The sequence below is a fragment of the Nothoprocta perdicaria genome, unplaced genomic scaffold, assembly GCF_003342845.1.
Source record: "Nothoprocta perdicaria isolate Ctin4 unplaced genomic scaffold, notPer1 scaffold_6, whole genome shotgun sequence".
Lineage (NCBI taxonomy): Eukaryota > Metazoa > Chordata > Aves > Tinamiformes > Tinamidae > Nothoprocta > Nothoprocta perdicaria.
In genome coordinates, this window is record NW_020455865.1 from 4,285,100 (window position 1) to 4,312,497 (window position 27,398).

Consider the following 27,398-nt stretch of genomic DNA (forward strand, 5'->3'; position numbering starts at 1 on the left):
CGGCTCTTACCCTGTTTTATCAGCCCGCTGCTCGGGTGCATGAAGTCAACGCGTGGCTGTCGTGGCAGGGCAGCTCCCCACGTGCCAGGGCTGATGTCACTCCGGCTCCTGCCTTCGTGTCCCCAAGGCTCTGGGCGGCCCGTTCCCGTGCAGGAGCGCGCGGGGGGAACGCACTAAACCAGCCGCGGGGTTTTGCAAACAAGCGGGGCCTCCCCACCTGGGGTTTCTTCCTCGCTTTTATGGACATATCGATCCGGCTAAACCAGGGAGATGCATTAGGTGGCCCGGGGGGTCGGAGATCAGCGGCTCAGCTGGCCGCCCGCCCGCGGCCACGTGCCCGTAGGGCCCATCCTGGCCGGGGTCCGGGCTGGGCAAGGGCTCGGACCAGACCTGATGTGACTCCGTGGGGCTGGGGCCAAAGTGCTTTAGCCACAGGGAGGTAAAACAAATCAATGAGGGGCTGCAGTGACACGCTGACCCTGGGACGCGGGTTTAAGGCACGGCGGTAAACCCGGAGCGGGAGGAAGAGTGCGGAGGCAGATGGCTGGGGGCGAGAGGGGACGACAAGGGCACTTGCAGCAAAGAGCGAGGGGTCCCAAAGCGAGAGGAGGCTCCCGGGGATCGGAGAGGTGGCCGGAGAGGGCAGCTCCCTAGCCAAACGTGGAGACGCACAGGGAGATGCTTCCAGGCTTGTGCCGCTACCTCAAGGTCCCTCGTGGTGAGCGTCACTCACGTGCCATCCCGTTCTGCTCCAGAGCTGGCACCACTCTGGCTGGCTCAGGTTTGGAACCGTGCACATTCAATGCCCAACACGCAGGTTGGCCACCATGGGGCTGCCACCTCCCTGGGCTCCCAGTAAGAACCAAAGCCACCTGCGATGTCCCTGTCCGGTGGCCGCAGCCCTCCCCAAGCGCCGCAGCGACCAGATGGGCTCCAAGCCGGGCTGGACGGAGCGGCCGTCCATGCGGATATTCCCCCCGCCGGGGCCGGCCGGGCTTCACCGCTCCGTCCCCGCAGGGCAGCCTTTTGTCCCGAGCGAGCAGAAGGGCCCTTGTGTCCCTCTGCTGCGCGCGGGAGCATAAAGCTGGCTTTGAGGGACCGCGCCGCCGTCGGGGCGCTCCCGGGCAAGGAGCAGGAGCGGCTCCTGCTCCCGGCGGACACAAAGCCACCTTGTTAAGGGCTCCACAAAGGCTTGCCTGGGAAGCTCGCGCCCGACGACTCCCAACCACACCGGGGCAATGCCCGTCTCTGGGAAGCGCATCTACACTCAATAACCGCGTGTCGCTGCCGCCCCATGACCCGGGAGCAGCACCCAGGGGCGCCTTTCCCACTCCCATTAACCACGGGGAGCTGCGTTTCCAAAGGTTAACGGGACCAAAGGCTTTTTGGCGGGGACTTGCTTGATTCCCGGCCAATCCGCCGCCGCTGGAGGCGGCTCTGCCGTGGGAATCGCCAGCCCTGTGGCTGCGCCGTGTCATCCCTGCGGCCCATCCTTCTGCCACGGGTCCCCACCTGGTCTGACCGCAGGCCCTGAGCCCCGGGGACTGCCGCTCTCAACTCCAAATTACATATTTGGTAGCACAATAAGACGATTTCCTTCCTCTTTAGGAAAAGAGGGTTGAGGTCCCCTCCCAGAGCCCTCACATGGGCAAGCCAAGTGCCAGGGAGGACAAGTGACGGGGACGGAGTCCCTTCGGACACAGCCCAGGTGCCCTGGAGGACCTGACCTCCCCACCACCCTCCTGCTCTCCCCTTTGCTTCCCATTTCCACCCAGTGAAATGAAGTGGTACTTTTAGTCCCTGGGATTTTTTTCCTGTAACGCCCATCCAATATTGGCTGCATTGTGTGAGTTGCAGTCCCTACACCAAGCAAAGCCAAGCGCACCTCTAGCATGACCCCGATGAGACTTGGTCACACGCAGAGCACCATGGAGGTGCCCCAGGAGTGTCACAGAGGATGCCCGGCCCCACAGGTGGTCCCAGCTCAGCCCCTTGGTCCCCCCAATCCTGAGCCTCTCATTATGGGTCCTGCACCCTCTGCCGTGGTGCCAGCCACATTCACACTCTATGTACCCCACAACCAACCTCCAAGACACGCTGTCCAAACCCATATATTGCTCAGAACTGTTCACAATAGCACCTGCTGTAAAATCCATGTGCATGTGATACCTTAAACCCAGTAATTCCCTGTACCTGTAAGAGAAACGGGAACACTTGACGCGATTCCGCCACAGTGATGCCGCAGGCTCCAGCAGGCAACGGTAGCCAAACAGGTTGGAAGGAGCAGGCTCACGTGGTCACATACAAAGATGAACTGAGTGGGTAAGGCTGGTTGGGCAGGGGAAGGGGAGATTTGCCCCTCGCTTTGCTGGCTTGCAGCCTCTCCCCGCTTCCCTCTCCGGTGGTACGTTTAGGAATCACCTCCATTCCCAGCCCAGCGAAGACCTGGAGAAGATCTCACCTTGCCTGCTTGGAGGCCAGGGGCAGCAGGGATGGGTGGTGGGAGCTCAGCTGGAGCCCAGGAGGACAAACCTGAGCTTCTGCAGCCACTCTTGGTGCGTGTGCACGGCAGGGATGCGAGCTGGGCTCTGCCACGCACATCCTCCACACGGAACATATGGAAAGTGCTCTGCAGGCCACGAGGCTGTCACGAAGGCAGCTTTCCCTCATCCCTGTTTTGCCTGTGTTTTGGCAGTGCCCAGGAAGGGCTTTGCAGGCCAAAAGCCCCAGCTCGCAGAAAGCTGCTGCAAAAAGAAGAGCCTTCATCCAGGCCCAGCTGGGGGAGATTGGCACTAAATAAGAGGGCTGCGGCTTTAAAGCAACCTGGCTGCTCCTTGGCTTGCTGCGGGGCTGGTGGCAACGCGGGGAGAGCCAGAGGACACCTGCGGAGATCCTGTACAGCTGGGGAAGATTAGCCTTTTCCACTAGACAAGACCCATTACCATGTTCCAATATACTATCACTTCCGCTAGGAGAGCCTGCAGATGAGATATCGATTGCCGTGACCCTGGACGAGCCCTTCCCTGCGAGGCCTGTGGATCAGCCCCGCAGCGTGGCCCGTGGCCGGGTCGCTCTCGGCCACTTGGTGCCCCCAGCTCTGCCAGCCCATGGCTCAGGCTATGGGGTAAAGATGCTGTGAGGGGTAGGCAGGTGTCCCAGCTTTGAAGATAGCTGGATATCCAGGTATCCAAGCTTTGAGGCTCAGCAGTGATCAAGGGTGGCCACGGATCCCTTTCCCACAGTCTTTCCGGGCTTTCTCATGACACAGGCCTGCCCAGGAGATGAAAAACCCTGGGAGATGGTGTCTATTCTTGGGGCTCCTATACCACGCGGTGCCTTGCTGTCATTTCCAATCAGAGTGGGTGTTGCAGGAAGCAGGAAAGAGCCACCTTGAAAGCCCCAAATGTTACACGCCCAATGCTTCCGCTGGAGCTTCACCAGGTGCTTTGGGAACCTTGCTGATCCAGTGTTTTTTCCACCCCAGAGTACACCCGCTGCATGCATTTGGGAAGCTGGTCACCCAGGATATCCAAGTCACAGTTTCTGCAAGGATTTCCTGCTGGTGGAGCAGCCCAGGAGAAATGAGCCATTGCACTAGACTGCACGAGGGTTCCTTACCCACCCACAGCACCTGAAGGGCCCTTTGCAGCCTTTGGGGGAAGCTCTTGCTGTCTAGCTTGGATGTGACAAGCAGCCACCCAAAGGAAAAGGCAACTGAGCAAATAAGCAAATAACCCCCTGGAGGAGACTGCAGCAGAGACATCCCTGAGGAACAGGCTCTGCTGAAGGCAGGAATGGGCCCTGAGGCCCCATACAACAGCAGAAATGCATGCAGCACTGACAGCGGGCCGTATATCAGGGAGGAGAAATATAGCATAAATGTACAGCAATGCAAGGAGAAAAGCAAAGCTCAACCATCCATAGGTTCCTGAACTCTTACACGCTGTATATGATCTGCAACATGCAGTCCCCAAGTTCTCACTCCAAGCAGTAGACAGCAACAGGACACAGAAAACCAGGCGGTTCTCGCAGCATCCCTCTCTTCCTCCACCCCACGGGGGTCAGACAGGCTCCACCAGCCCAGAAAACCATTTCTGTTTCCCTGCCTGACAACCCTCCGCTGCTTTCTCCTCCCAAGATGGTAGCTGCCAGTAATAGCAGGGAAAGTAACATCCAAGCTGGGAAAATAACATGTTATTTTCCCAGCTGTGATGTCAGAACTTGTCACGCTTACAGGCTTGGGAAGCGGGGCGAGTGCAGGACGCGCGAGCAGCCCCAAAGAGGGATGGTGGCCGCGCTCTTGGGTGCCCATCTCCTTGGCACAAATGTTCTCCTCACCCCAGAGAGGTGCCCAGGAGCCTCCGCATGCCCCTCGGGCTGCCCAGGCATTCGCAGGGCTTGGAAAGGGTTTTCTTTGCAGTTACCTCTTTCCATCTTACATTTCAGAGCAGGTTCAGCCGGTTTCACTTCCCCTCGCTGAGCTGCTCCAGCAACATGCTCGATAGACAGCAAAGCTAAGCCTGGGGACAGAGGGATCTTTAATTTGCCTGCATACGCAACAGGAAAGAAATCCTCTCTCTAAATCAAACCGAAAGAGGGAACTAGACAGTTCTCTTCAGCTGCATGTTTGGCTGCGTGTTGTGGCTTTCTATTTTATTTTCTTTTTCTTAAGCGAGCCCCAAGTCTGATCCCTGCACACGAAAATGAAGACAAAAGAGGGAGAACGAAATCCTCTTAACCACCGTAAAAACAAAGCGCCCCGCGAGGCGACGGGTTTATTGCCCCCTGCCCACCCACCTTGCCCCCTCCGTCTGGCAGCAGTCGCAGAGGAAGAAACCAGGTAGATGCCTTGCTTGGGGGAAGATTTCTCTCCTCCTTCCCCACTTTAATAAAAAGGTACCGATTGCGACAAAACCCTCACGTCCTTCAGAGGCACTTAATCCATTACAAATTTCACAAAGCCCGACTCAGGGAAGCGCTTGGCCAACTCAACGCAAGAAGAGCAAACAAACAAGCCAAGAATAAAGCCCCGCTCTCAATGAAGAGCCCCAGCGCGTGGCTGTTTTTAATTTCTTTCCCCACTTCTCCTCTGGCCGAGCACCTTTTTAATGCTTCCATTTCACTCGCAACCTCGGCGCCGGCTCTGGGAGACGAGTTACAATTACAAATTACCACCACAATTAGCGCTAGTTCTTAGCAAAATTAGAAAGGGGAGCGGGAGGCCCGCATGCGATTGATTGCTATTCATCCTGCTTTACGGTGACCTTGCTCTGGAGACGATGATATTCCTTTAGCCTGGAAACCAGATTAAAAAAAATTAATTGCAAATTAACAGTAATAACACACATTTCCTTTCAATTAATTTAAGCAGAATGAGGGGGTGTGAAGAGCAGGCGTTTGTTAAGGCCTATACAGTTTAATTATATTTTTTCCCCTCCTTCCCACGAGATAATGTAATTAATTTATCTGAGAGGGGTGGAGGGACATGGTGCATCAGCGAGAACAAAGCAGTTAACAGGCAACGGGGAAAAAATTAAGAGCCCATTATGTAAATGCAGCCCGTTTTTGCCGTGTTTAAATGGGGAGGGGGTGCTGGAAATAAGTAAAATAACAAGAGTGGATGCTCGCTGGAAGGCTGTAATTAGGCAGGGCTTTGGATCCCGGAGGGCTGTTAGTGCCGGAGAGGGGCTTGGGAAGCAGCCGGGCGCAGCAGGGAGGGAGGCTGGGATGAGCCGGGATGCTCCAGGATGGAGCCCATGCGGGTCCCGGGCTGTCCCCACGCACCTGAGTGAGTTGATGTTGATGAAGCCGGTGGCGTCGGCGGGCTCGTAGTCCCCTTGCACGTTCATGCTGCGGGGAGAAGGGAGACGGTGACGGTGGCTCCAGGGACGTGGAGCAGGCCTGGTGTCACCACTGAGGCTGTGGCACCGGGGACGGGGGTGACATGGGGCCTTGAGTCCTGCTCAGACCTGCTAGAGGCACCATGTTGTGTCACCAGGCCCAGGATGGAGACCAGAAGCACCATGTTGTGCCACTGGGCCCAGAACGGAGATCAGCGGCACCATGTTGTGACACCAGGCCCAGGATGGAGACCAAGAGCACCATGTTGTATTACTGGGCCCAGGATGGAGATCAGAGGCACCATGTTGTGCCACTGGGCCCAGGATGGAGACTAGAAGCACCATGTGATGACACTGGGCCCAGAATGGAGACCAAAAGCACCATGTTGTGTCAGCAGGCCCAGGATGGAGACAAGAAGCACCATGTGGTGACACCAGGGATAAGGACTGAGGCAATGGTGACATGTCCCGGGGCAGAGGCTCCATGTCACATCCCCAGCCATGAGCCCCGAGGTGGTCTTGGCCACAAGGCAGCTACCACACGTGACACCCCAAAGCGTCACCCAACTCCCACAGCCAACACCATGCCCCAAACACAGGGCTCCTCTCCCGGGAGCCGCAAACCTCAAAAGAAAGAAGGAAAAAGAGGGGATTTTTTTTGTAAAAAAAGAGTTTACAATGATTTTACCTCCCCTGACGGGCTACAGAAAAACCTCTGTGCTTTTATTTTTGCTCATTCGAGTGGTTCTGACCTGCTCTATAATTACGTTACTTTCTACCTACTGTGCAGAGGCATTTCCACACAGCTCTGCCTCTCACAGCTTTCTCTCGGGTTCCTGTGACGCCGTCACTCAAAGGCTTTCAAACCAGCGATGTAGAAATCAAAAAGAAAAGGAAAATGGTTGGAGACGCAGGGAGAATAAGTGCCCCTGCTTTTCTCTCCCTCTTTTTCCTCAGTCCCACCCCCCTCTCCATCCTCTATTTTTTTTTCCTTCCTTTTTTTTTTTTTTTTAATACTTTATTCATTTAATCTCTCCAAGTGAGAGCGCAAGGCATAATGAAGGGTTGGGACGGATTATTAGGAGCTGTTGATTTTGAGGGGGAGGGAAGGGGGGGAAAAAAGCCACAGAAGAGAAAGAGAGAAGATAATTTGACATTTACTCCAACTGATCTAAACTCATTCGGGTATATTTATGGCTTATAAAGTGTTTAGAGAGATTGAAAGGGGTTGAGGGAGGGCTGGGAGGGGGGATGCAGCGCACAAGCGAGCAAGCAAACAAGATGGAAAAAAGCAAAAGCCCGAGGGAAGAAAAAAGGATAATATTGACTTCAAAACAAGGCTCGTGCTGCCGACGGGCACGCGGCTCCGAGGAGGTTGTCCTGGGCATTGTGATGGGGCAGCCTTGAGTGGCTCTTGTGGGAGGGAGATTGAACCCAAAGGGGCACTGGGAGCCCCATTTTGGTGACTGGGGAGCCCCATTTTGGGCACTTGGCTGGAGGAGAGATTTATTTTAAAGCCAGAAGTTGGTCTTGGTTTTTAGGTCTCTGCCATGCCCGGTCTGCCCAGGTTGGTGGCGTGCTCTTCAGCCCCACACCATCACCCTCCTCACCCACCGCGGCGCTTCCCTGGACCCTCGGCGTGCAGCGGGACGCCGCTGGCCCCGCGGGCGCTCACCTCACCAGCTCCTCGTTGTACAGCGAGCGCGGCGACGCGCGGCCCAGCACGTAGACGTGGCCCTTGAGCACGGCGAGGCGCACCGTGCCCTGCACGGCCTCCTGCGAGCGGCCGATGCAGTGCCGCACGAACTCGCACTCGGGGCTGTGCCAGAAGCCTGCGGGCGGGAGGCGGCGTTAGCGGGGTCGGGTCCACACCAGGACAGACCCCATCCCGCTCTATGTCCTGGAAGGAAGGTGCTGGAGAAGCAGCAGGGATGGGATCTGGGCGAGGATGAGCGCGCCTGGGGGCCATGTGAAGCGGTGGAGATGTCATCAGTTGCCTTGATGGCCCTTGGTTTTGCCACCTGTGAAATGGGCTGAACACAGAGGCAAACAGGTGCCCTTGCAGGGGGCATTAAAGGCCTCTGTGTGACAGACTCTGGGGACACACCAGCCTCATGGGGAGCAGCGGAGGCCCGAGGAGGTCACCCCCAGCAACCACGTGCTCCACTGGGGTGCCCACACCAGCACCCCATATATCCCGCTCTGGATCACCCTAGGAGCATAAACCCTGCCCTGCAACAGCCCCTCCTGCGTGGCAGACGGGACAGGACGAGGCCCCAGCGGCTCCCACGCCTGGGACGGTGGCCCCCAGCCCACTCCCACGCTCCCGTCCCCGCTGCAGCGGGCAGCGGCTCCCGAGAGGTGACCCGGCCCGGGGGGGCCTGACCCCGGGGCGCTATCGCCGTGCGGATCAGGGCACATATGTCTGGGGCAGCTCCCAGGTAGCTCACCTTCCCCGGCCCTTTCTAGGGTGATACGGCTCTGCTTTCCTCCCACTGCCGCGCAGCGCATCTGTCGCCGCGCGCCCTCGGCACCTGGATGCACAAGGAGCACCCGGGTCCCATCCTGCCCACGCCACGGGGCAGGTTTTACTCAGCTCGCTCTGAACATTTGCGTCCCCGCTCCTGGAGAGGTAGCGGGAGACGGGAAGATGACAGCTCTGCCGGCATCCGGAGCGAGGCTGCCCGTGGCCCCGGTCCTCCAGCCTGGCCTGCCATTCCTGTGCACCCTGCTGTCACTAAGCGGGGTAATTAGCCACGGAGCCCTCCGAGACCCGGAATAAAGCCCAGGAGATGGAGAAGGAGATAGAGAGAAAGAGAGCCTATTCACCAGCCGCCAGCGATGCCGGCGTTTTATCTCTCTAATCTCTCTCCCGTTCTGTTCACACACAGGTGCCCTCTCACCTTTCCTTTCCCAGCTGGCCTTCGGGGACGAGGTCCAAGCCATTAGAGAAACAAACAGTTGCTTTTGTTGTTTCACCTCGACCGGAGCCGGGCTGCAGCGATGCAGCCGGGCCCCCTCCAGCTGGGACAACCTCCTGGTCCATGCGGGAGCCATCCCTATGGACACAGTGTGTGTTTCCTTGCACACGCTGAGGTTTCCTTTGCAGCCTTCCCTAAGGGTCTGGTGTTGGGACCAGCTGGGGACAGGCATCTCCTTCCATGGAGCTGCCACGTGGTCCCTATGGAGCACATGGTCTCTGGATGAGGCTGGAATGAACGTGGTCCTGCAGCGGGGACTCCAACGTCCCCCAAAGCAGGTCTGCTGGGCAAGCAGCATCGCAGCACTGAGAGCCCGGTTACCAGCAAATAAACCCCTCTTTTTGATAAGCGCACCCAAAGTCAAACTCTTCAAACGCCAGGACTGATTTAGGGCTGTTGCATCCCCATAACAGGAGGAAGCAAAAAAAAAAAGACACATTAAAATAATAACCAGCTACTTAAATCCTGACTCTGACAACTCCAGGTGTGAGGAAGCGCCCCCTCCTTCCTCACCCCCCACTGCAAACACATTCCCCACTGGAAGCGAGCCCTCTTAATAGCCTTCCCACTCTGTAGCTGCCATCCAGCTCTAATCGTTCCAATCTGCGGCGCAGGCAGGGCCGCTGGGGGACAATGGCATTTAAACACCTGGCCCTACCTGCCAGGAGCGCTCTTCAAAGCCACAAAGTCTCCACAATGGGATCGGTCGGGATGGAGGTGGGGGAGATAAACACTAATTCTCTTAAAGTCAGAGCCTAGTTGCAGTAATGAGGTGTTGAAGGAGGGAGAGCTTGAAAGCCTGGCCTGCAGCGGCCACCCTTGGGTGGGAGGGGGCCGCCTTTGAGCCTGTTTGCACCGCTTGGGGTATTCCTGCATTCAGGCTCTCCCGCATGGGCTGTGTCCTGGCCAAAGCACCTGGATGCTGTCCTGATGGAACCCAAATTGGAACCCAAATCACAACCACAAGCAACCAGGCACCTTGCTCAGCACCCCCCAATGCATGTGGTGGACAGGAGCTTCCACCCTGTGCAAGCCCCTATCCGTGGCACCCATGCCCACGGACATGGCAAGATGGTCTCAGCCCCACGGACGGGGCTTGCAAGTTCTGGTAGAAAGATCAGGGCCTCAGACATGCCCAGACCTTGCTTCAGCTGGGATCCGGGTTCACACACCATAGCCGAGCGGTTAGACTGTGGATGTGCAAGACAACACAGCCAAAAAAGGGCATTTTTGGCCAGCCCACACAGCTGCATGTACAACACCACATCAAACACAGCAGCACAATAGGCACAACAACCTTCACTCTGCTCCGAGTCCAACCAGCTTCCAGCCTTGGCTCTTTGAGGCCGTCCCGTATCCGCAGCACCTGGTAGCTTCCCAGCCCTGCTTCCCGCTTTGCTGCTCACGCCGCCTTGCTAACGTAAACCAAACACATCCATACCGGGATGAAGCACACCGCGGCGAGCAGCTTTCTTAACAAAAGCGCCAGAAAACACCGTTGGGCAGCACGAAGCAACAGCTTCAACCTGCCTGACTCGGAGCTCGCCTCGTGGAGCTGCCCGGCACGCGGAGGCTCTGGCAAACGCACCAGGAACCGGATCAAAGAACGCTCCCGTGGCCAAACCGGCTGTTGCTGCGGGCTGAAGCAGCCGGGTGACTATCACAGCTGCTGCAGGAAGGTTACCGGCTAACAAGGCTAATCAGTAGTTTCAGTGCTGTAATGTTTGGTTTGGGGGGAGCCTTGTCGAACCGCGCGGGAACAGGGCTGCGATTCCCGCAGGAAAGGCAAAGGGCCCTGCCCATAAACGCGGCGCTTTATTTTCTGTTCCGACAGCACTCGGAGCCGCAGAAAGAGGAGCCTTTTTGCTTGCAATAGGTGGGGGCGATAAATAAAAACACTGTTACCCAACCGGCTCTTTAATCTTGTGGCTTCACAACAATCAGGTGTTTAGAAATAAACAAACAGGTTTAGACTTAAATGAGAGCAAAAAATAAAAGCCAACGCAGAACAAAGTCTAATACAAATAGCCAGAGGCAGACAGAGCATCAGAGAGCGAGTTAAAAGAGGCCGTGATTCAAGAGCTTCTTTCTCTGTGCTCAGCAGCAGGGGACAACTGTGACTTCCCGGTGGCCCAGCACCTCTTATACCCCCCCGGGCAGTTGGCTCAGCCTCCCCGGCCACGGGAGCACTCGCCCTGCTGCAAAACCCATGCACTGGAGCCCCTAAAACAAAGTTTAGGCAGCAAGTGGGCTCCTGCATGAAGGGCCAGGTCTTAGGTGCAAGTCTGAGGAAGCAGCAGCAGGTAACATCCCCCGAGAGGAAAGCTCAGGGGACAAGAACGTGGACGTGGGGAGCCAAGGAATCCGACTGTGGGGATCTCCGTGGGAATTCATACCGAGTTAATCGTTGGATTAACTCGCAGGAGCACAGTGCTGGGAGCAGAGAGCGGCGTAGCAGGAATTCGGGTGCAGGGCATGGGGGCTCTGGGCACATCTGCAAGACTTAGGAGTGTCTCTCCAGTTTGGCATCAGACTGACCCTGCGTTTCGGCATGGAGAAGCTCCCGGGGTCGCGGGGACCTCCCCGCTGGGCTGCCCTTCCTGCCTAGCTCAGGGTGGCCCGGAGCACAGCAGCCTCAGGCAGAACCTCGTCCCCTCCATGGTCTGTTCCCTGCAGACCCATGGGCACGGTGCAGAATGGGCTGAGACCCTCCAAGCCGAGCCCTTGCAGGCAGCGGAGCAGAGCCAAGGGGCAGCAGTGGAGGATGAAGGGCCAGGGGCTTCACTGCTCTCCACAGCCTCACTCCTTCCTGACTCCTATGCAATATCTCGGCAGTGCCGCCCTTACCAGGGCACGGCCAAGCAGCATGAACGTGGGCACGGCCGCGGCAGCCTGGTGCGGGCGCAGGGCTGCCCGGCCCCCGTTTTTGGCTGCGCTTTGGGGTTTGCGCTGCGGCGGCCCCGGCCAAGCTGCAACGCGCAGTGCCCCTGTGTGGGCTGCGCGCCGCATAGCACAGCAGACCGCCCTGACCCAAACCGCAGCACCCGGAGCCCCTCTGGAGAGCTCCCGGGTTGGAAAAGCTCCTGCTCGGGGTGGGGTTGGCAGTGGCTGCCGGGCAGAGGGACACTCTGCTTATCCCGGAGCAACTTATTCCAAGCCGCGATCCTGTCTCTGGCACCGCGCTGGTGGAAGGGATGAAGTTCTTGTGACGTGACAGGCTGGTTACCAGCCGTGAGCCACAGAGGCAAGGGTGTAAATGGGAGGGGGTCAATATCCCCAATCTGGGATCGGTGCGAGCCCTGACGGACGGGAGCCGGCACCTTGGGGAATGTCCTCTGGATACACCCCGCAGAGCCACAGCTTCCCCAGCACCCCGAGCCACAGGCGCTGTGCCCCCCAGGATACCACCGGTGCCAGCCCACGCTCGCAGCCTTGTGGCCAGCAGACCCTTCCCACGTTCACATGGATATATCAGAAGCGGAGCAGACTCCTGGTCGGAAAACTGCCCCGTGTCACAGCGCTGGGCATGGGACAGGCCAGCAGGGCTGGTGCTGGTGCCGGAGCAGCAGCAAGCTTGGGGCAAGGACACAGCTCCAGCAGCAGCTCCAACAGTTCCAAGCTTTGCTAGGAACATCTCCCACCAGCAAGCCCTCTAGCAAGGTGGCACTATTCCCAAAGAAAAACACGGACCTGCCTCAGCACGAAGGCAGGCAGGATGCTCCAAACACCAGCAAAACCATTTTTTCCCTCCTCCTACGGATACCCTGAAATCCAGAGCTGCGTTTTGTAGCCCTGGCCCATTACTACGTAACCAACAAGCAGCATCTGCCGCCGTTGGCGGCAACGGGGCTGGTGCGGGCGTGAGGAGGAGGGCTGAGGAAGGCTGCGGTGGCAGGGACCAGGCTGGAGGATGGTACATACCGTTGTACACCAGCTCGGAGAATTTCAGGGCGAGCCCCTGCTTGATTTTCCGCACTTCCCGGTCCATGGTGAAGGCCTCGATATCTAAATGTGCATGGTATAGGATCGTTCCCGCTGGGGTCTCATAGATACCTAGCCATTTTTCCAGGCAGGGGGAAAAGCAGAAAAAGAGAGAGAAACGAATGAGACCAAACCTGTCAGCAAATGACAAAAAATAATGACTTGGCTGACAGAAGGAGCCGTGGTCGAGCGCATTCAGTCCCAGCTTGTTGTAAAATGCATCTGTCATTATATTCATGCTGGGGCCGAGACAGTCCACTCCGCACCTTGTGGAGAAAATTTCTAGATTCCCCTCTTTGAAGAGGCACTCTGACGAGGCTAAATGACAGGGTTTGGGAACCGATCCCCCCACGGCTACGTGCCCAACGGTCTGCGGCTGAAAACCTGTAATTAAACGCACGACGCGGGGCCCGAGCTCCCCTCCTCTCCCCGCCACCGGCGGGAAGGAGCACGGCACAAGCGAGGATACCCAGGGATGCAGTGCCCTGGGCATCTCCCAGGGCTGCCAGGACCCCCGGCTTCCTCCCCGAGTCGGGAAGACCCTTTGGTGGAAGGACATTTGATTTGCACAAGGGGAAGAAGCTCTTGCAAGCCGGGGCAGGGGACCCGCTCCTTTTGTTCCTGCTGCTCGCGGCTTGTTTTCCACACAACGTGTTTACTTCTCACTTAAATACGGGTAAAAGTCAGCAGCTGGAGACACAGGCACCTGCAGGAACCATCGTCTGTGATGCCCGTTGAGCTGGCATGGGGATAACCTGCCCGTTCCTGCTCTCCACCCTTGCATCCCCTGCCCGTTCGGGCTTGCTAGCTCATGTCACAGAGAAACCAGACGTTCTCCCCCAAAACATACAAATGCTGAATTCGATAAGGATAAAGCTTGAACATCTCCCACGGTGCTCATGCTGCAATACTCTGGGGCCAGGAGCTGCCTAAGGAACCGCTTTCCATGGTGCCCGGTGGCTGGCAGGACACCACAGGCCACCCCTACCAGCCAGGGGAGCACTGACCTTCGCTGCCAAAATACCCAACACTCTTCAATTGAAGAGGAAATGAAGGGAAAAAAGCACTGCAGGTGGCTCCAACTGCCCGCCGAGCTGCGTAGGGGTGCTGAGCCCCTCTGCAGATGCCACCACGTGAGACGGTACCTGCAGTCACCGTCCCCTCTTTGAGGGAACCCACCTGAATGGCACCACTGCCAGAACCTCCTGCTCATTCCTCATCCAGGAGGACAACATGAGCTCCCATGCAGTGCCCCATCCCATCCCTGGGGGCCGCCCAGGCCTTCTCGACACCCGTTTTCCCCGTTATTCCCCCACCAGCCGTGAGGAAACCCGCTGCCCAGGAGCGCGGCCGTGACAGGCGGGGAGGCGAAGTGACAGCCCCGCCGCCGCGAGAGGCGCCTTCAAAGTGACACTCGCGGCGGCTCCGAGTGTCTATTTTCATCTCCCCGTGTTTACAGGGAAAAAGACAGAGGTGTCAGCAAAGCAGCCTGGCGAGGCTTCAATCACCCCGTAATTACCGCCGGGGCCGGGGGGCCCGAGGAGGCAGCTGAAGTCCCCTCCTTTGCAAGCGCCGCTCTCAGCTCAACCTCCACCCGCGCGTCGTGCGGCGCGGAGCGAGGACTGCCCCGGTACCCAGGACAAGGTGCCAGCCGACAAGGGGGCTGGGAAGATGTCCCAAATCCCTCCTGCTTTGGAAAACCTCTCCGTGCCTCTGTTTTTCCCGGGTGGAGCGGGGATGGCTGGGAGCCGCCGATCGCGTCCCCGCGAAGCCACCAGCCGCCGTCGCGAGCGCGCCTCGCGGTGACACGCGGGAGACAAACGTGACAGTTAAATGGGCTTGGGAGAAATTATTAAATGCTGCAAGGGTCACTAGAGCATGTCACCGGCTCCTTAAAAAAAAAAAAAAGAGGGATTTTGACAAATTACTCAGCATCCTGCACACAAATGCAGCGCGTGGTTGCGTGCAAGGGGATTTTCCCCCCCCTTTTTATTTTCTTTTTTCTTTTTTTTTTTTTTTTTTTAATTCGATTGTTTAAATTCAGATCAAACAATCGAGGGTTTGGGTTTTTTTTTTTTGGTCCAAGGAGCCCATTGGGTCTCAGGGTAAGGAGGGGGAGCCGGGGGGGCTGTGCACTGCTGCGAAGTGTTATCACAATATTTGCTTGCGCCCTGCCACAGAGTGCAAGTTTAAAGAAAGGGAGCGTCTAATTAGGCATTAACGAGATTTAAAGCAGAAGAGTGCAGGCGCACGGAGAGGGGACTGATTAGGAGCTCTGAATGGGGCTGCTCCTCCTCGGGAGATTTGCAATTAAGCTGGTCCCTAATGGATGATCAATACAAAGAGCACAAATAATGGCATAGATATATCAATTAATCAAAGAACTGGCTTGAAGGAAAAAAAAAATGAAACCCGTGACTTGGATTTGCCTAAGCTTTGTATCTCTGTAATTCTTTGCACTGTTAAGGACCTTAAAAGAGTATTTCCCAAAGCAAGCTGGGTCCCTCTCATTCATCTCATTCTGCAGGCTGGGTCCCAAGGAAAAGCACCAGGATTTGGAGCTCTGGTAAAAATCCTGGGAGCTGGAGGCAGCGAGTCAAGCCCAAACTTGACGTTTTTCCCAAGACTTGAAGGGGAAAGAGTTTGCAGGGGACCTGCCGATCCTGGTGGCAACGTGACCCCAGCTTGGTGCCAACTGAGACGCTGGCAGGGCCTCCAAAACCACTGTCATTAGCGAGGTCAGTTCAAAGCCCCTTCAAAAGCAAGATCTTGATGCTGCTTAAAGAGGAGCCTGGGGCCCGGTCCTGCCTGCCCAGGACGGGGAAGGTGCCGCTCACCTCTGGACTTCATTCCCACGAAGCGGTTCTCCACGATGTCGATGCGCCCGACGCCGTGCTTGCCTCTGCAGGAGAAACGGAGCAGCTGGCACCCTGCGCGTCTCAAGCCATCACCAAAATTGAGGAAACCAACCCAAAAATGATACCCCACAAGCAGCTCCGCTGCGACCAGCATCAGCAGTGATTCTGATAGCTAAACACCCGCTTTTCTCCACCACGGGAGGAGCACCTTTCTTAGTAAACCCTTGTCCCAGGAGCAGGGCACAGGGCTCCTGGAAAAGCCGTTTGTCCCCCTGGACATGGTGACCTGCGTGGTTGCCACCCTACAGAGATGGGACAAGGCTGACCCAGCACCCAGCGTCAGCAGGTACCATTCCAAGGATGCTGTCTGGGTCAGCCTGGTTGGATGAGTGACACAAAGGGACTTGTTCTCTTTGCCCGTCTCTCGTCACCGGTGCCAGCCTCCCTCTCCTGCCCTTGTAGCACCTGGGATGGTCGCCCAGGGCTTGGTGGCCACCGGAGAACGAACCGGGCAAAGCAACGGCATGGTGGGGGGGGACACGGGGCGCTGCTGCAGCTGTATTCATGATGGCCGAAGTCATTTTAAAACCACTTAATTAACATTTAAAAAGAGAACTACATGGAAAAGTTCATTCCCATTCAGCTGCGGGGGGATAAAGGCGGGGGCACAAAGGAGGACGGCGCCGGGGAGCCGCGCGGCGCTCGGCGAGGGCGGCATGCGCGCCGGTGCCACCGCCGCGTCCCAGGGCTGTCCCCTCAACCAGGGGGACAGAGCGGAGTAAACAAAATGACCCCCAAGGGTGGGATCTGTTGGAGCCCGAGTTCCTCTCCTAGGACGGGAATGTGGGAAGATACGGGAATGTGCCAGAGGCAACCGCACCATGTCCGCATCCTGCCTCTCCCGGTGCCACCTGCCCCGCGCGCGGGGACTCACGCGATCTCGTTGAGGTAGACGAAGAGCTCCAGGGCCTCCTGGCGGGCGGCTCCGTCCCCGGCGTTGGTGACCTTGACGGGGACACCTGCGGAGCCGCGGCCGGCTCAGCCCTGCCCGTCACCCCGCGCGCGCTAAGCCGACCTGACAGATATGAACTCTAAATAACTTCTTAAAAAGCCACATCCAAGCTGCTGCCGGCGGGAGCGGCGCGGAGGGGGACCCACCTCACCAGAAAGAGCCCAAATAAATAAATAAAAAAGGGCCATAAGAACGCCCACCCCCCCCTTACTCACTCCCTTTTTTTAATTTTAGGGCCTGTGAAATCGCGACCAGGCCCTGAACTAATTGAATTTCACGCTCGGTGATTGTCCTCGGGCCCGGCACCGTCTGTCCCACCAGCGCCGGGCGGGCGCGAGGGCTCCCGTCCCACCCGCCGGAGCCGCGGGGCTCCCCGCTACCGCCCCCTTATTATATTTATTTATTTTTCACGGCTCCGGGTGGCAGGCCGCGAAGGAGAAGCCGGGGAAGGGGAAGGGAAAAGGGGGGAGCGGTTTTTTTTAAAAAAAAAAAGCCCTGAATAAAAAGAGGCATTTTCTTTAGCGGTGTGAAATGAGCAATAAATGTATTAGGAAGCTGACAAGGGGACCGCGGGGCCCACAAAGGCGAGCGGCGCGGAGCCGGAGGCTAATCCCTCTCCATCTGCCCTGCTCATTACCATCCCGCGCGCCGCCGCTTGCCGCTCCGCGCTCAATGCCTCCCTTTCGAGGCTTTACAACGGAGGCTCCCGCTCGAGCCGGGCTCCCCCCGCTGCCTAGACCCCTATTTCCCCCCCCACACTTTTTTTTTTCCCCCTTCTTTAAATCAACTCGGTTGTAAATTGCTATTAAATGTAAGTCGCGGCAATAATGAAGCTTAAGCTCTTTCTGCGCGCGGCCTCCGCGCGCTCTTGGCCGCTGTCCACCCGGCGCGGAGCCCGCATTGTCGGGGCCGCCGCTGCCCAAAGCTGCTTAGCCTCGGAAAGGGGCAATAATTAGATTAAAACTTCAAATAAATTAACTCGGGGGCCGGCTGAGGCGCAGGGGAGGGTCTCCTCGTCCGTGGGGAGGATCGGGAAAATGGAGCTGCTCAAGGTCCCCATGGGGTCGGGAAAGGCTCGTGTGGTGGGGAAGGTGCCTTGGGGACATCCCAGGTGGTGCCAGGCTTGGGGACAGCCCCGTGTGTCCTGCCCGGTGGCCTTGCTGGACCATGGGATCTGTCCCTGGGAATGGGTGCAGCCGGAGCTGCGAGGATGAGGAGGGTCTCGACCTGCATGGGGAAAAGGCTGCTGCGAAGCAAGTGCCTACCCTGTTTGAACTCGATCTCCAGGATGTCCGGGGTGTCCGGAGCGGTGGCTGGATCACAGGTCTTCGTGTAGAGCCCAGGGGGAGCTGGATTCTAGAGGGAAAGAAAAGGGTGAAGATGGTTGGTCCATGGACATGGCATCTCCCAGCCCCACGGCATCACATCCCCAAACTCACAGGAACATATCCCAAACTCCACCACATCCACCAGCTCCATAGGAACATCATCCAAAACTCCATGGCACCATGTCCTCCAACCCCATAGGAACATCATCCCAAACTCAGGGCACCATGTCCCCAACCGCACAGGAGCATCATCCCAAACCCCATGGCACCACATGCCCAACCCTACAGGAACATCATCCCAAACCCCACGGCACCAAGTCCCCAACATTATCCAAAACTCCATGGCATCATGTGCCCAGCCCCACAGGAACATCATCCCAAACCCCACAGCACCATATCCACCCATCCCCACCACACCACCCATCCCACCCCTAGACCACATCCCGCTCCAGGGCCGGCACAAAGGCGCTCCGAACCTTCCCGAGGGGGGCGGCCCCACAAACAAAGGGCTAGGAGAAATCAGACAATTTTTCCCCTCAACTTGATCTCATCTTTTCCTTCGACGCCCCCACAGCTGGAGGCGGAATAGCTGCGGGGAAGCAAGTCAGGCAGGGAAAAGTGCGACTTTGGCGGAGCGAGGCGGGTCCCGCGCGCGCCCCGGCCCCGCGCGCTTCATTCCGAAGAAAAACTAATGACGAGACCTGACCCCAGCAGGTGCTCGCGGCGCGTGGGCTCTTTCACGGTGTCCCCGAGGTTAATACGCACGGGGGGGAAAATAGAGCAACAAAGCAAAAACCCATTTCAGAACGCATCAACCTTTATGTATATATATATATATATATATTTTTTTTTCTCTCTAGATTTAGAGTAAAGAGGCGTCTTATCTCTTTTAGAGCTGGCCCAGTGGAAGCCGGGGTGACAACAGTGAATTGCAGCAATTGAAGCACGTACCAGAACAGCAGGAAAATAGTAAAAAATAGGCTTTCCGTCCCAGAAAGCAAGATGATGAGGGAGCTTCGGCGTTTAGCACAGCCCTCTCTCCAGCACCCGTGCGCAAATGCTCTGGGCCTGAAACGCTTCCAGCCCCTTATTTAGGGATGCGAGAGCCAAATGGGACACGGAGCACCTGCCTACATCCCTGGGGTCCGTGCAAGGAGGTAGAAATCACAAAAAGAGCTTCCTGACACACTGGCATGCATGGAAACAGCTTCAAGTCACATACATTGTCCCCAAATTTCCCTGCGTTTTCCAAAATCAGGAAGTTTTTAAAGCAGCACCGTCCTTTGCTTTTAAGCAGACAGGTTGGCAAGACTCTGCCCTTGGTTTCTTTAATCCAGGATGTCCAAATATTTCCTTAGCTTCGAGTGGCTCCGTTTGCTCCTTTCTCCTTCCACCCATGCGCGGACCCAAGGGCAGCACGAACCACAAGATGCTCCCTAAAACCACCCAGAAATCTCACTGCAGAGCAGCTGCACGCTCACGTGTGGCGCAGCGTGGCCTTTCCCCAAACCCGTCCTCTGCTGCAAGGGTGATAAAAGGGCATTTTCCTGCAAAGCCCGGGCAGCTGGAGCCCTTGGCTCTGCACGGGGCTCCCCTGCCTCATCTCTCCTGTTTAAAGCAGAAACTTTCTTCAATTCCTCTCTCTTCTTTTCCCTTCCAGTGAGGAATGAAAGGCCAAAGTAGAAAACAAGTAGGAAACTGGCTAAGAAATGAAAAAATGATTTTTTGGGTCTTTTTTTTAAAAGAATGGAAAACTAGCTTCTCTGCAAAAGTTGACATCTAAAATTCAAAGCAGAGAAACAAACTTTTTAGGGGGATTTTCATTTTTCTTATCTAATAAGTAGCCAGAAGATACTATTCCAACTGGTGCCGGGTATCCAGCCTGCTCTTGCTAACCTGTCCCAACTTGGTTTGTCCTCCAGGCACCCTGGGAGGTGCTGGAGCCCAACAACATTCCCGGGATACTTGCAGCCCGGGACACGGATAATCCCACAGGGAGTTAACGGGGGTTATTCCCAGGAACCCATGCACGCCACAGCAAAAACTCTCGGGAATCACTGCTCCATCGTCTTCTTGCCCCTTTCCCTGTGTTTAAGCAGCAGGCGCCGGCTCGCGCATCCCGATGGGATGCCACCGGCTGTGGCTTCTCCATTCGGCAGCGCCCGGCCTCTCCTGGCCCGGCTCATACTGATTTCCAGGGAGAAACCCGCCGGAGATGATGAAAAACTTGGAGTTCAAAAGGAAAGACGAGGCTGGAAGGGGGGAGCAACAACAGGGGAGCCGGGGGGGCAAGAAAACCAGAAACTATTAAAAACTCTTTACTAAACATTGGAAGTCAAAGTCAGGCAGTTTCCAATTTTCTAAGGCAACTATGAAAACCCCTATTAAATAAAATAACTAAATAGAAATAAAAGTGACATTTGGCTTGCATTCCATCATTACGGCGCGCGGCTGTCCGCTTTTTATTCTCCCTCCTAAAAGCACAGTTCAAATGACAAATAGTTTGTTGCAGTGTATCAATGCCTCCTATTTATCCGGCCCCGCAGGGGGGCTCGTCCTGCAATGTCATCTTTAAAGGGGAGAGAGGGGAGGAAAGGAGAGAGGGAGGGGGGGAAAAAAAAGAAGGAAGAGTGCGTGGAAAAGGGAGGGAGCGGGGGAGAAAGCAGCAAGAAAAACGGGGCAAGAAGAGAAGAAATTGGAAGCAAATGGTCCATGAAGTAAACCATGATGCAGAGCTATCGATGCCGCAAATGGTTTATTCATCCGGCTGATATTGTTGTGCCCGGGCCTGAATGAACTCTTTCAGAGTGCCATATGAAGTTAAAGCAAGTAAATTTCTATCTTTCTCCGCATTAGCTGCCTCATTGCCCTTCAATCGGGCCTCACAGAGGCAGAAAATAGCTCAACCATCTGCTTTCAAATCCCCGCGCTTGGCAGCGCTCGGGGGGAGCCGCGGCCGCTCCGCACCCCGGGCGCTCCCGAGAGCCGCTCCGCATGCGGCACCCCGGACTGGCTTGTCCCGGGATGGGAAAGGAGCCGGGATGGAGCAAATTGGCCCCGGAGCCTCCCGGGACAGCTCCACATTTGCCACCCAGGTGGCTGGAGGATTCCTGGATGGGCTTTGGCCGAGCAGCCCTGTCACCGCGGAATCGGCCCTGTTTTCCAGGCTGGTTTTAGCCTGGAAAACTCCCTCCACCGGGATATGTAGAGGGGGGCATGGGGAGCAGAGAGACTTGCCACCCCAGCAGGGATGGGGATGTCCTCAGCAAGGGGGCAGGTCCTGCTTTTCCGGAGGGCACCCGGGGTGACCGATCCGCATGGCATCGAACGGGCTCTGCAGACGGGATGGCCCCACTGTGGGGAGCGAGGGGCACCTGGGGCCGCGTTGGCCCCGCGGTCCCCTGCACAAGGCAAGTGCCAGCCCAGGCTTGAGGCTGCCCGCTTCTGCCTCCCCCTCTGCCCACATAGCTCATGGATGCGGGAGGTCGCTCTCCTCGGCGTCACGCGTGGCAGGGACATCCTCACAGGACGCACCAGGTGCCCACGTAGAGCACTGGGACAGAGCCACAACAGCAGCGACTCGAGGAACCAGCCCTGGCGCCCTCCATCACCTGCCTAACGGCACCTCCTTCATCCCCCAGCGTTGGATCCCCCGGGATCCCCCCAAAACGGCGCGCGCCCCGTGGCCGCCGCGGCTCGCGCGCCGCCGGCGGGACCCGGCCTCCCGGCCACACACGGCCCACCGTGAAATTTCCAATTAGGCGGCGGCCGCCCAGGCGGCGAGGCGGGAGGTGATGGATTACCTTGGGGTTCTCCAGGATCCCGGCTTCGTAGCTGCGGAGAAGGGAGAGATGAGGCTGCAGGCGGCGCGCGCCGTCCCAGCGCGTTCCCGTGGCGGAGCTGCCTCCAGGATGTCCCGTGGGGATGGGAGCAAATCCCTATTCCAGCTCCCCTGGGTTTTCCTGGGGACCCGTGGAGGGACTGCGAGGTTTGAGGGAGTGCAGAGGTGATGGGCTTGGCTGCCATGGGGCATGGATGGCTCTAGAAAGCTGGAGATGCTGCGGCTGGAGCTGCAGATTGCAGAGAGCCCTGCGTGGACAGGGCTGCATCTCCTCCATGGCTCCAAAGGTGCAATGCAACAGGGTGGGAGGACATGGAAAAGCAGGGAAAAGAAGGCATAGGTTCTCAGCACTTGCTCCGCTGGGTGCTCACCTGATGTGCATGAGGTTTTCATCCATGCTCCAGGGCGTCTGGGGCGTCACCGGCACCGGGATCCCGTGTTTCTGCGGGGAGCAGGGCAGGAGCCGTCAGGGAGCCCGGGCGCGCGGCGCCCACGGCCCCCGTCACCTCCCGCCCGACACCCAGCGCCCTGACAAGGCCACCGGCACCGTGAATCAACCCCTCGCTTCTCAACGGGGGAAATGGCCTGTGAAGACGAGGCGGGTGCGTGGGGGAATCAGCGGAGGAGGCAACGGGTGCGAGCGAGAGGCAGCGGCCGAGCCGAACCGGGACAGCGTCCCACGTGTTTGTGGCAGCTCCATGCATGATGCCAACGGGAGCTGCCAACCACAATGCCATAGAGCAGCCCAGGTGTCACAGCCAGCCTGGCATTGCTGCAGCATCCTGGTATTCCCGGAGATCCGCCACAAACTGGAGCAGGGACGGGGGTGGATCATCATGGAAATCATGGATAATCATGAGTGACCTGCCGGACCCTCCAGCAGGAGCCACCTGCCAACTCCCTCATCCCTAGCACTGAGCCTCCATGGAGGTGGGATGTTTGACCTGAATTAATCAATGCTGATCAATTAACAATGGCCAATTATCACTGGGTTCTGCTGGTGCTGCGGGGCCCTCTCTTGCCTTGGCTCGCACTCATCTCACCTGTGGCTGATCCCAGCTGCTTCCAAACCAGTCAAGTGCAGGGTTGGGGTTTACAGCCCCTCATTCCTCCAATTCCTAACCTGGACCATCCCCTGCCATGGGAGCACCCCAGGAAGGGAGCAAAACCCTGACGTGCATCAGCTTGAGCAGACCCCCAAAATGAAAAAGCAAAGAAAAAACGAAAAAAAATCCCAAACACACGTCCCAATTTCCCCCTAATAAAACCACGTTGCTCTTAATAACCATCCAAGCTGACACGTTGTTTGGCAACATATGGAAAGCTCCCGCCAACATGCACAGATGGTGAATGGGGTCCCGTGCATGCCGTGTTGGAAGCCTCGGATGGGCCCCAGTGGCTTCGGCACCGCGGCCACCCGCCCCGCAGCGCCCGGGCGGCTGCTATTTAAAACCCAGAGCAATTTTCTGGTTCCTGCGCCGCCGCGCTGCCTTTCGCCTCCTGATTGATTGAGGCGAGTTGTCAAGCATTTCCATGGAGCCCCGCAAAAAAGAAAGGTTCCCTGGTGGGCACTTAGGCAACCTGATGCAAAACTTGTGATATGTTTTGGTGCAACTTGTACTTCAAAAAGGAAGGCGCGACCCAGGGGGAGGCGGCCGCTTTTGTGCGCGGCGCGAGGCCCGGCGGAAAGCGGCTTGCAATTAGCGGCCAGGTAATTACGGGCCTTTGAGAAAGGAGGGAGAACAAAAAACCAAGGAAAAAGGGGAAAGGAAAGAAAAGGCGGCGCCAGCCCCGTTCCCTACCTCGGCGTAGTCCATGAGCTCGCGGCGCCCCGGGAAGCGGCGGTAAAACTCAGGGAGTCTCCATGGCGCGATGACCTGGCACGAGGATGAGGACGGGTGGCCTTTGTCCCAGACTGTCACATTTCTCATGTTTTTCCTTTATCTCTATAAGCTTTGTCTATATAGAGCCCAGGTCCCCTTCAAAAGCCTCCTTTCATCCCTTGGTGGGGCTGGACCCCCTGCGCCGGGTGGCTATGGGGACACAGCAGGTGATTTCGGGGGTCCCTGGGCAGGAGGCGCGGGGATGCCCCACAGCAGCTGCTGCAATGGGGTAAAAAGAAATCCCCCTCCAAAACCAGGGCCACATTTATCCGCGCTCAGCCCACCAGGCAGCCCCACGGAGCGCTCGGGGGCGGCGGGTGCCTTACCTGGATGCCGGGACACAGCGCGTAGCAGGAGAGCTCGAAGCGCACTTGGTCGTTGCCCTGAAACGCAGGCAGGGGACACGTGGGGACAGGCTCTGCCCCGAGCTGGGGGGGGACCCTGGGAAGCAGCCCCTGCCCGCGGGGAAGGACAGGGGTCTGGGGAAAGACACTGCAAAAAATTGGTGGGAGATGCTCGAAAAAGGAGTGGAAAAGGCCAGAGAGGAGCGGGAAGGGGCTCGGATCTGTGCCAGGCAGCGCTTCCCTGGGCTGCGCCTTGGAAAACTCCGCTCGTGCAAAGCAGATCTGCATTTTCACTCCCTTCTAAGGCTTTTAGCTCTGAAACTCCCCAGGGTGTCATTTAAGGTCGCAGCTCCCACCTTCAGCAACAGCCCCACGTGGGGATCCCATCAACCCCACTTTTCCCCCCGCACCCTGAGCGGGAGCAGGGAAGGGGCCCCCACGAGCTGCTCCCATCTCCCCAAGTGCTGCAAGTCCCATCACAGCCCAACAAGCACCCAGAGCAACAAGGGTCATGCAAAAGCAAAGGAAGAGCAGATAAAACCCTCAGCTCGTCATTAAATAGACCTGAACCTCCTTGCTCTTAATTGGCCCCTGCTGGGTGAGCGTCGCTAACGAGGCTGGCTCTGGGAAGAGGGAGAGGATATGGCCTGGGAGTTATTAGCCCTCCCGTGGGAATGGCGCTTTCCAAAGCCGCCTTTGCAGCAGCACCGGGGGACACGGAGACCCATTCCCGGTGTGCAGGATGCATTTAGAGCCGGGCTGAACCCCCATGGGACTATTACGCGCGTGCGGATGTATCCGCTCCGTCCCCTTGCCGCCCAAATCGCGCCCATCTGCTCCCGCCGTGGGGCTGCCCCAGATGGTCGGTGCTTGCGAGGCGGCGGCTCAGCCGGGCGGGCTCGGGTTACCCGCAACCTGCCCCATCCCAGGGCGTAATTCCTCGGAGATGCAGCCGGGGCTGGGAAACCTCCCCATCCACCTCGCGTGTCCTCCTTGCCGGAGGGCTGCCCAGCCTGGCCGAGAGCCTCTCTGGGCACCCAGAGCCCCCCAGGTGGTTTCCCATCCATTGCATCCCAGGGATGTGCAGGAGCTGTTGGGACCAGAGGGGACGAGTGACACCCAGCCCACCCCATCCGCATCCCTAACTCCTCCGAGGGCACCAGCCTTGATCCACCTCCTCCTCCGGGCCGGGATGCTGGCACATCCAGAGGGATGCGCGCTGGGGAGGGCAGAACGGCCACCCTTGCCTTCATCCTGAGCCACTTCCAGGGGAAAGGGAGCGGGAATGGGCCACTCTGCAGGGAGAGCAGGGCTTTGCTCGGGATAAAATGGGAATAAACCAGCGCTTTCGCCATGGACGAGGTTTCTGCGGTCTCCGACTGCCTCTAGTGGCAACCGACGGCAGGGCTGGGGCCAGTGGGGACCCCGCTGTCCGGAGCGCGGGGGGCTGCCGCTCACCTTTCCCGTGGCGCCGTGCGCGACGTACGCGGCTCGCTCGCGCCGGGCGATGCCCACGAGCCGGCGGGCGATGCAGGGCCGCGCCAGCGCCGTGCCCAGCGGGTAGCGCTCCTCGTAGAGCGCGCCCGCCTGCACGGCCGCCCACACGAACTCCTCCACGAACTCCCTGCGCACGTCCTCCACGAAGACCTGCCCGCGCCGAGACGCCACCGTCACCCGTTGCCCCTGGCACCTTCCCGAGTTCGGCTATGTCTTTAAATTGCAATAATAAATGTCACTGCATGAGGAGCGGGAGCAAGAAATCATCCCTTTCCTGCACGACTTTGGTGCAAAACCTCTAAGGAAAGGGTTTCCTCCTTCTCCTCCTCCTCCTTGCCAGGGTTGGGGGTCTGTGCCTTCCCGGGAGACTCCAGCCCTGCAGCAGGAGCAGGGATGCTCAGGGCACCAAGGAGGGAACAGCATTACCTTCTTGGCCCCCAGCGCCAGCGCTTTCTTCCGCGCCTCTGCAAAGTCCTCCTTTTGCCCAATGTTGGCCTGGAAGGGAGGAAAAAATGAAGGAAGGGAGAAAAAACGAGACGGAGATGGCAGGAGGCCCCAGCTGCGCCGGCGAGCGGCGGGTCTCCGGGTGCCAGAGGAACCAGGAACTTCTCACCAGGAAGGCCACCACGGCATAGCCCTGCTCCTTCAGCCACACCAGGATGCAGGAGGTGTCCAGGCCGCCGCTGTAGGCGAGCACCACGGTGCCCTTGGGCTCGGACATGGTGCTGGCGACCGCTCCTGCGGGCACACGGGGGGTCAGCGGAGCAGCCCGGGGCGCCGGCACCAGCGCTACCGAAGGCACCGTCCCCCGGCACCGCGCTGGGCACGCAGGAGTTACCCCCGTGTCCTGGCAATGCAGCCCCGCGGAGCCGGCCGACCCTTGGCCGGGGCCGGGAGGAGCGGAGCCGGCCGGATCCTGCCCCTGTCCCTGCCGAGTCAGCGGGATCCCGCGCCTGTTTTGCAAGCGGGGCCGGCTCCGCGCGCAGCTCCGGTGCCAGGACATGGATGGATTGAGCCAGTCCCCATGAGCCAAACTCACCGCGTCAACGAGGAGCAAAGGGTTGGAGCAGCCTGCAGCGACGGGCACCTCGAGGGCAGTGCTGGTCCTACTGGCACCGGCGCTGGTGCAACCGGCGGCTCCGCACCCCGTGGCACGTGCCCTGTGTGCAGAGCCGGGTGCCGCTTCCCACCTCCGCGGGCGTTTACGGGAAGACAAACCAGTTCCTGAAAGGGGCCAGGCTGTCTGGGACACTGTATCACACCAGGAAAACCCCCTGCTTTCCTCCCAGGACGGATCCCCTCTGTGTCCTGCAGCATCGCTGCTGTGTGCTCGGGTCGTGTGCCATCCACCGGGCAGCAGCGAGGTTTGGGAAAAAAGCTCCATTTCTGCAAAACTTCCATTTGCCCATGGGGAATTTAGCAGGGGGCCCCAAAGCCGAGCTCTGGAGTGAGCCGGGATGATGCTCGTGGGCAGCAGCTCCCTGTGCTCTGCAGTGATGCTGGGACACAAACCACCTTGGGAAGGGCAGGGACGCAGCACCCGGCTCCAGCATTTCCAGCTCTGGAAACAGGGCTGGTGCCACCGCGGCTGCCCAGGAAAGGGAGAGCCGTGAAACGGCAGAGTTACTTGGTAATAAATCAAAGCAAACAGGGCAGCGAATGGGAAGGGCTGGGGACTCTCTGGGCCCTGATTATCATTCTGTCGCAACTTCCTTACGAGCGGGGCAGCTCTTTCCCAGAACAGCCCCATTTGCTCTGCCTGGCCGTAACACTGCGCTTTTGTTGCTAAACCCCAGAAAAGTGAAAGAAGGAAGAGAAAAGCACTTGACGTTT

General features: G+C 58.1%; 1 protein-coding gene across 1 annotated transcript; it reads right to left on the bottom strand.

Moving 5' to 3' along the window:
- Positions 1 to 4,858: 4,858 nt before the first annotated feature.
- ASS1 (argininosuccinate synthase 1) lies at positions 4,859 to 26,455 on the bottom strand. Its single transcript, XM_026049387.1, has 15 exons — positions 26,404 to 26,455; positions 26,179 to 26,303; positions 25,992 to 26,060; positions 25,527 to 25,715; positions 24,051 to 24,107; positions 23,644 to 23,718; positions 22,213 to 22,283; positions 21,804 to 21,834; positions 17,938 to 18,028; positions 16,595 to 16,679; positions 15,640 to 15,704; positions 12,743 to 12,874; positions 7,516 to 7,672; positions 5,785 to 5,850; positions 4,859 to 5,295 (listed from the first exon to the last, which is right to left on the bottom strand). The coding sequence occupies exons 2-15, from the start codon at positions 26,284 to 26,286 to the stop codon at positions 5,241 to 5,243; spliced, it is 1,251 nt and encodes a 416-aa protein (XP_025905172.1). The 5' UTR covers positions 26,287 to 26,303; positions 26,404 to 26,455; the 3' UTR covers positions 4,859 to 5,240.
- Positions 26,456 to 27,398: the final 943 nt, after the last annotated feature.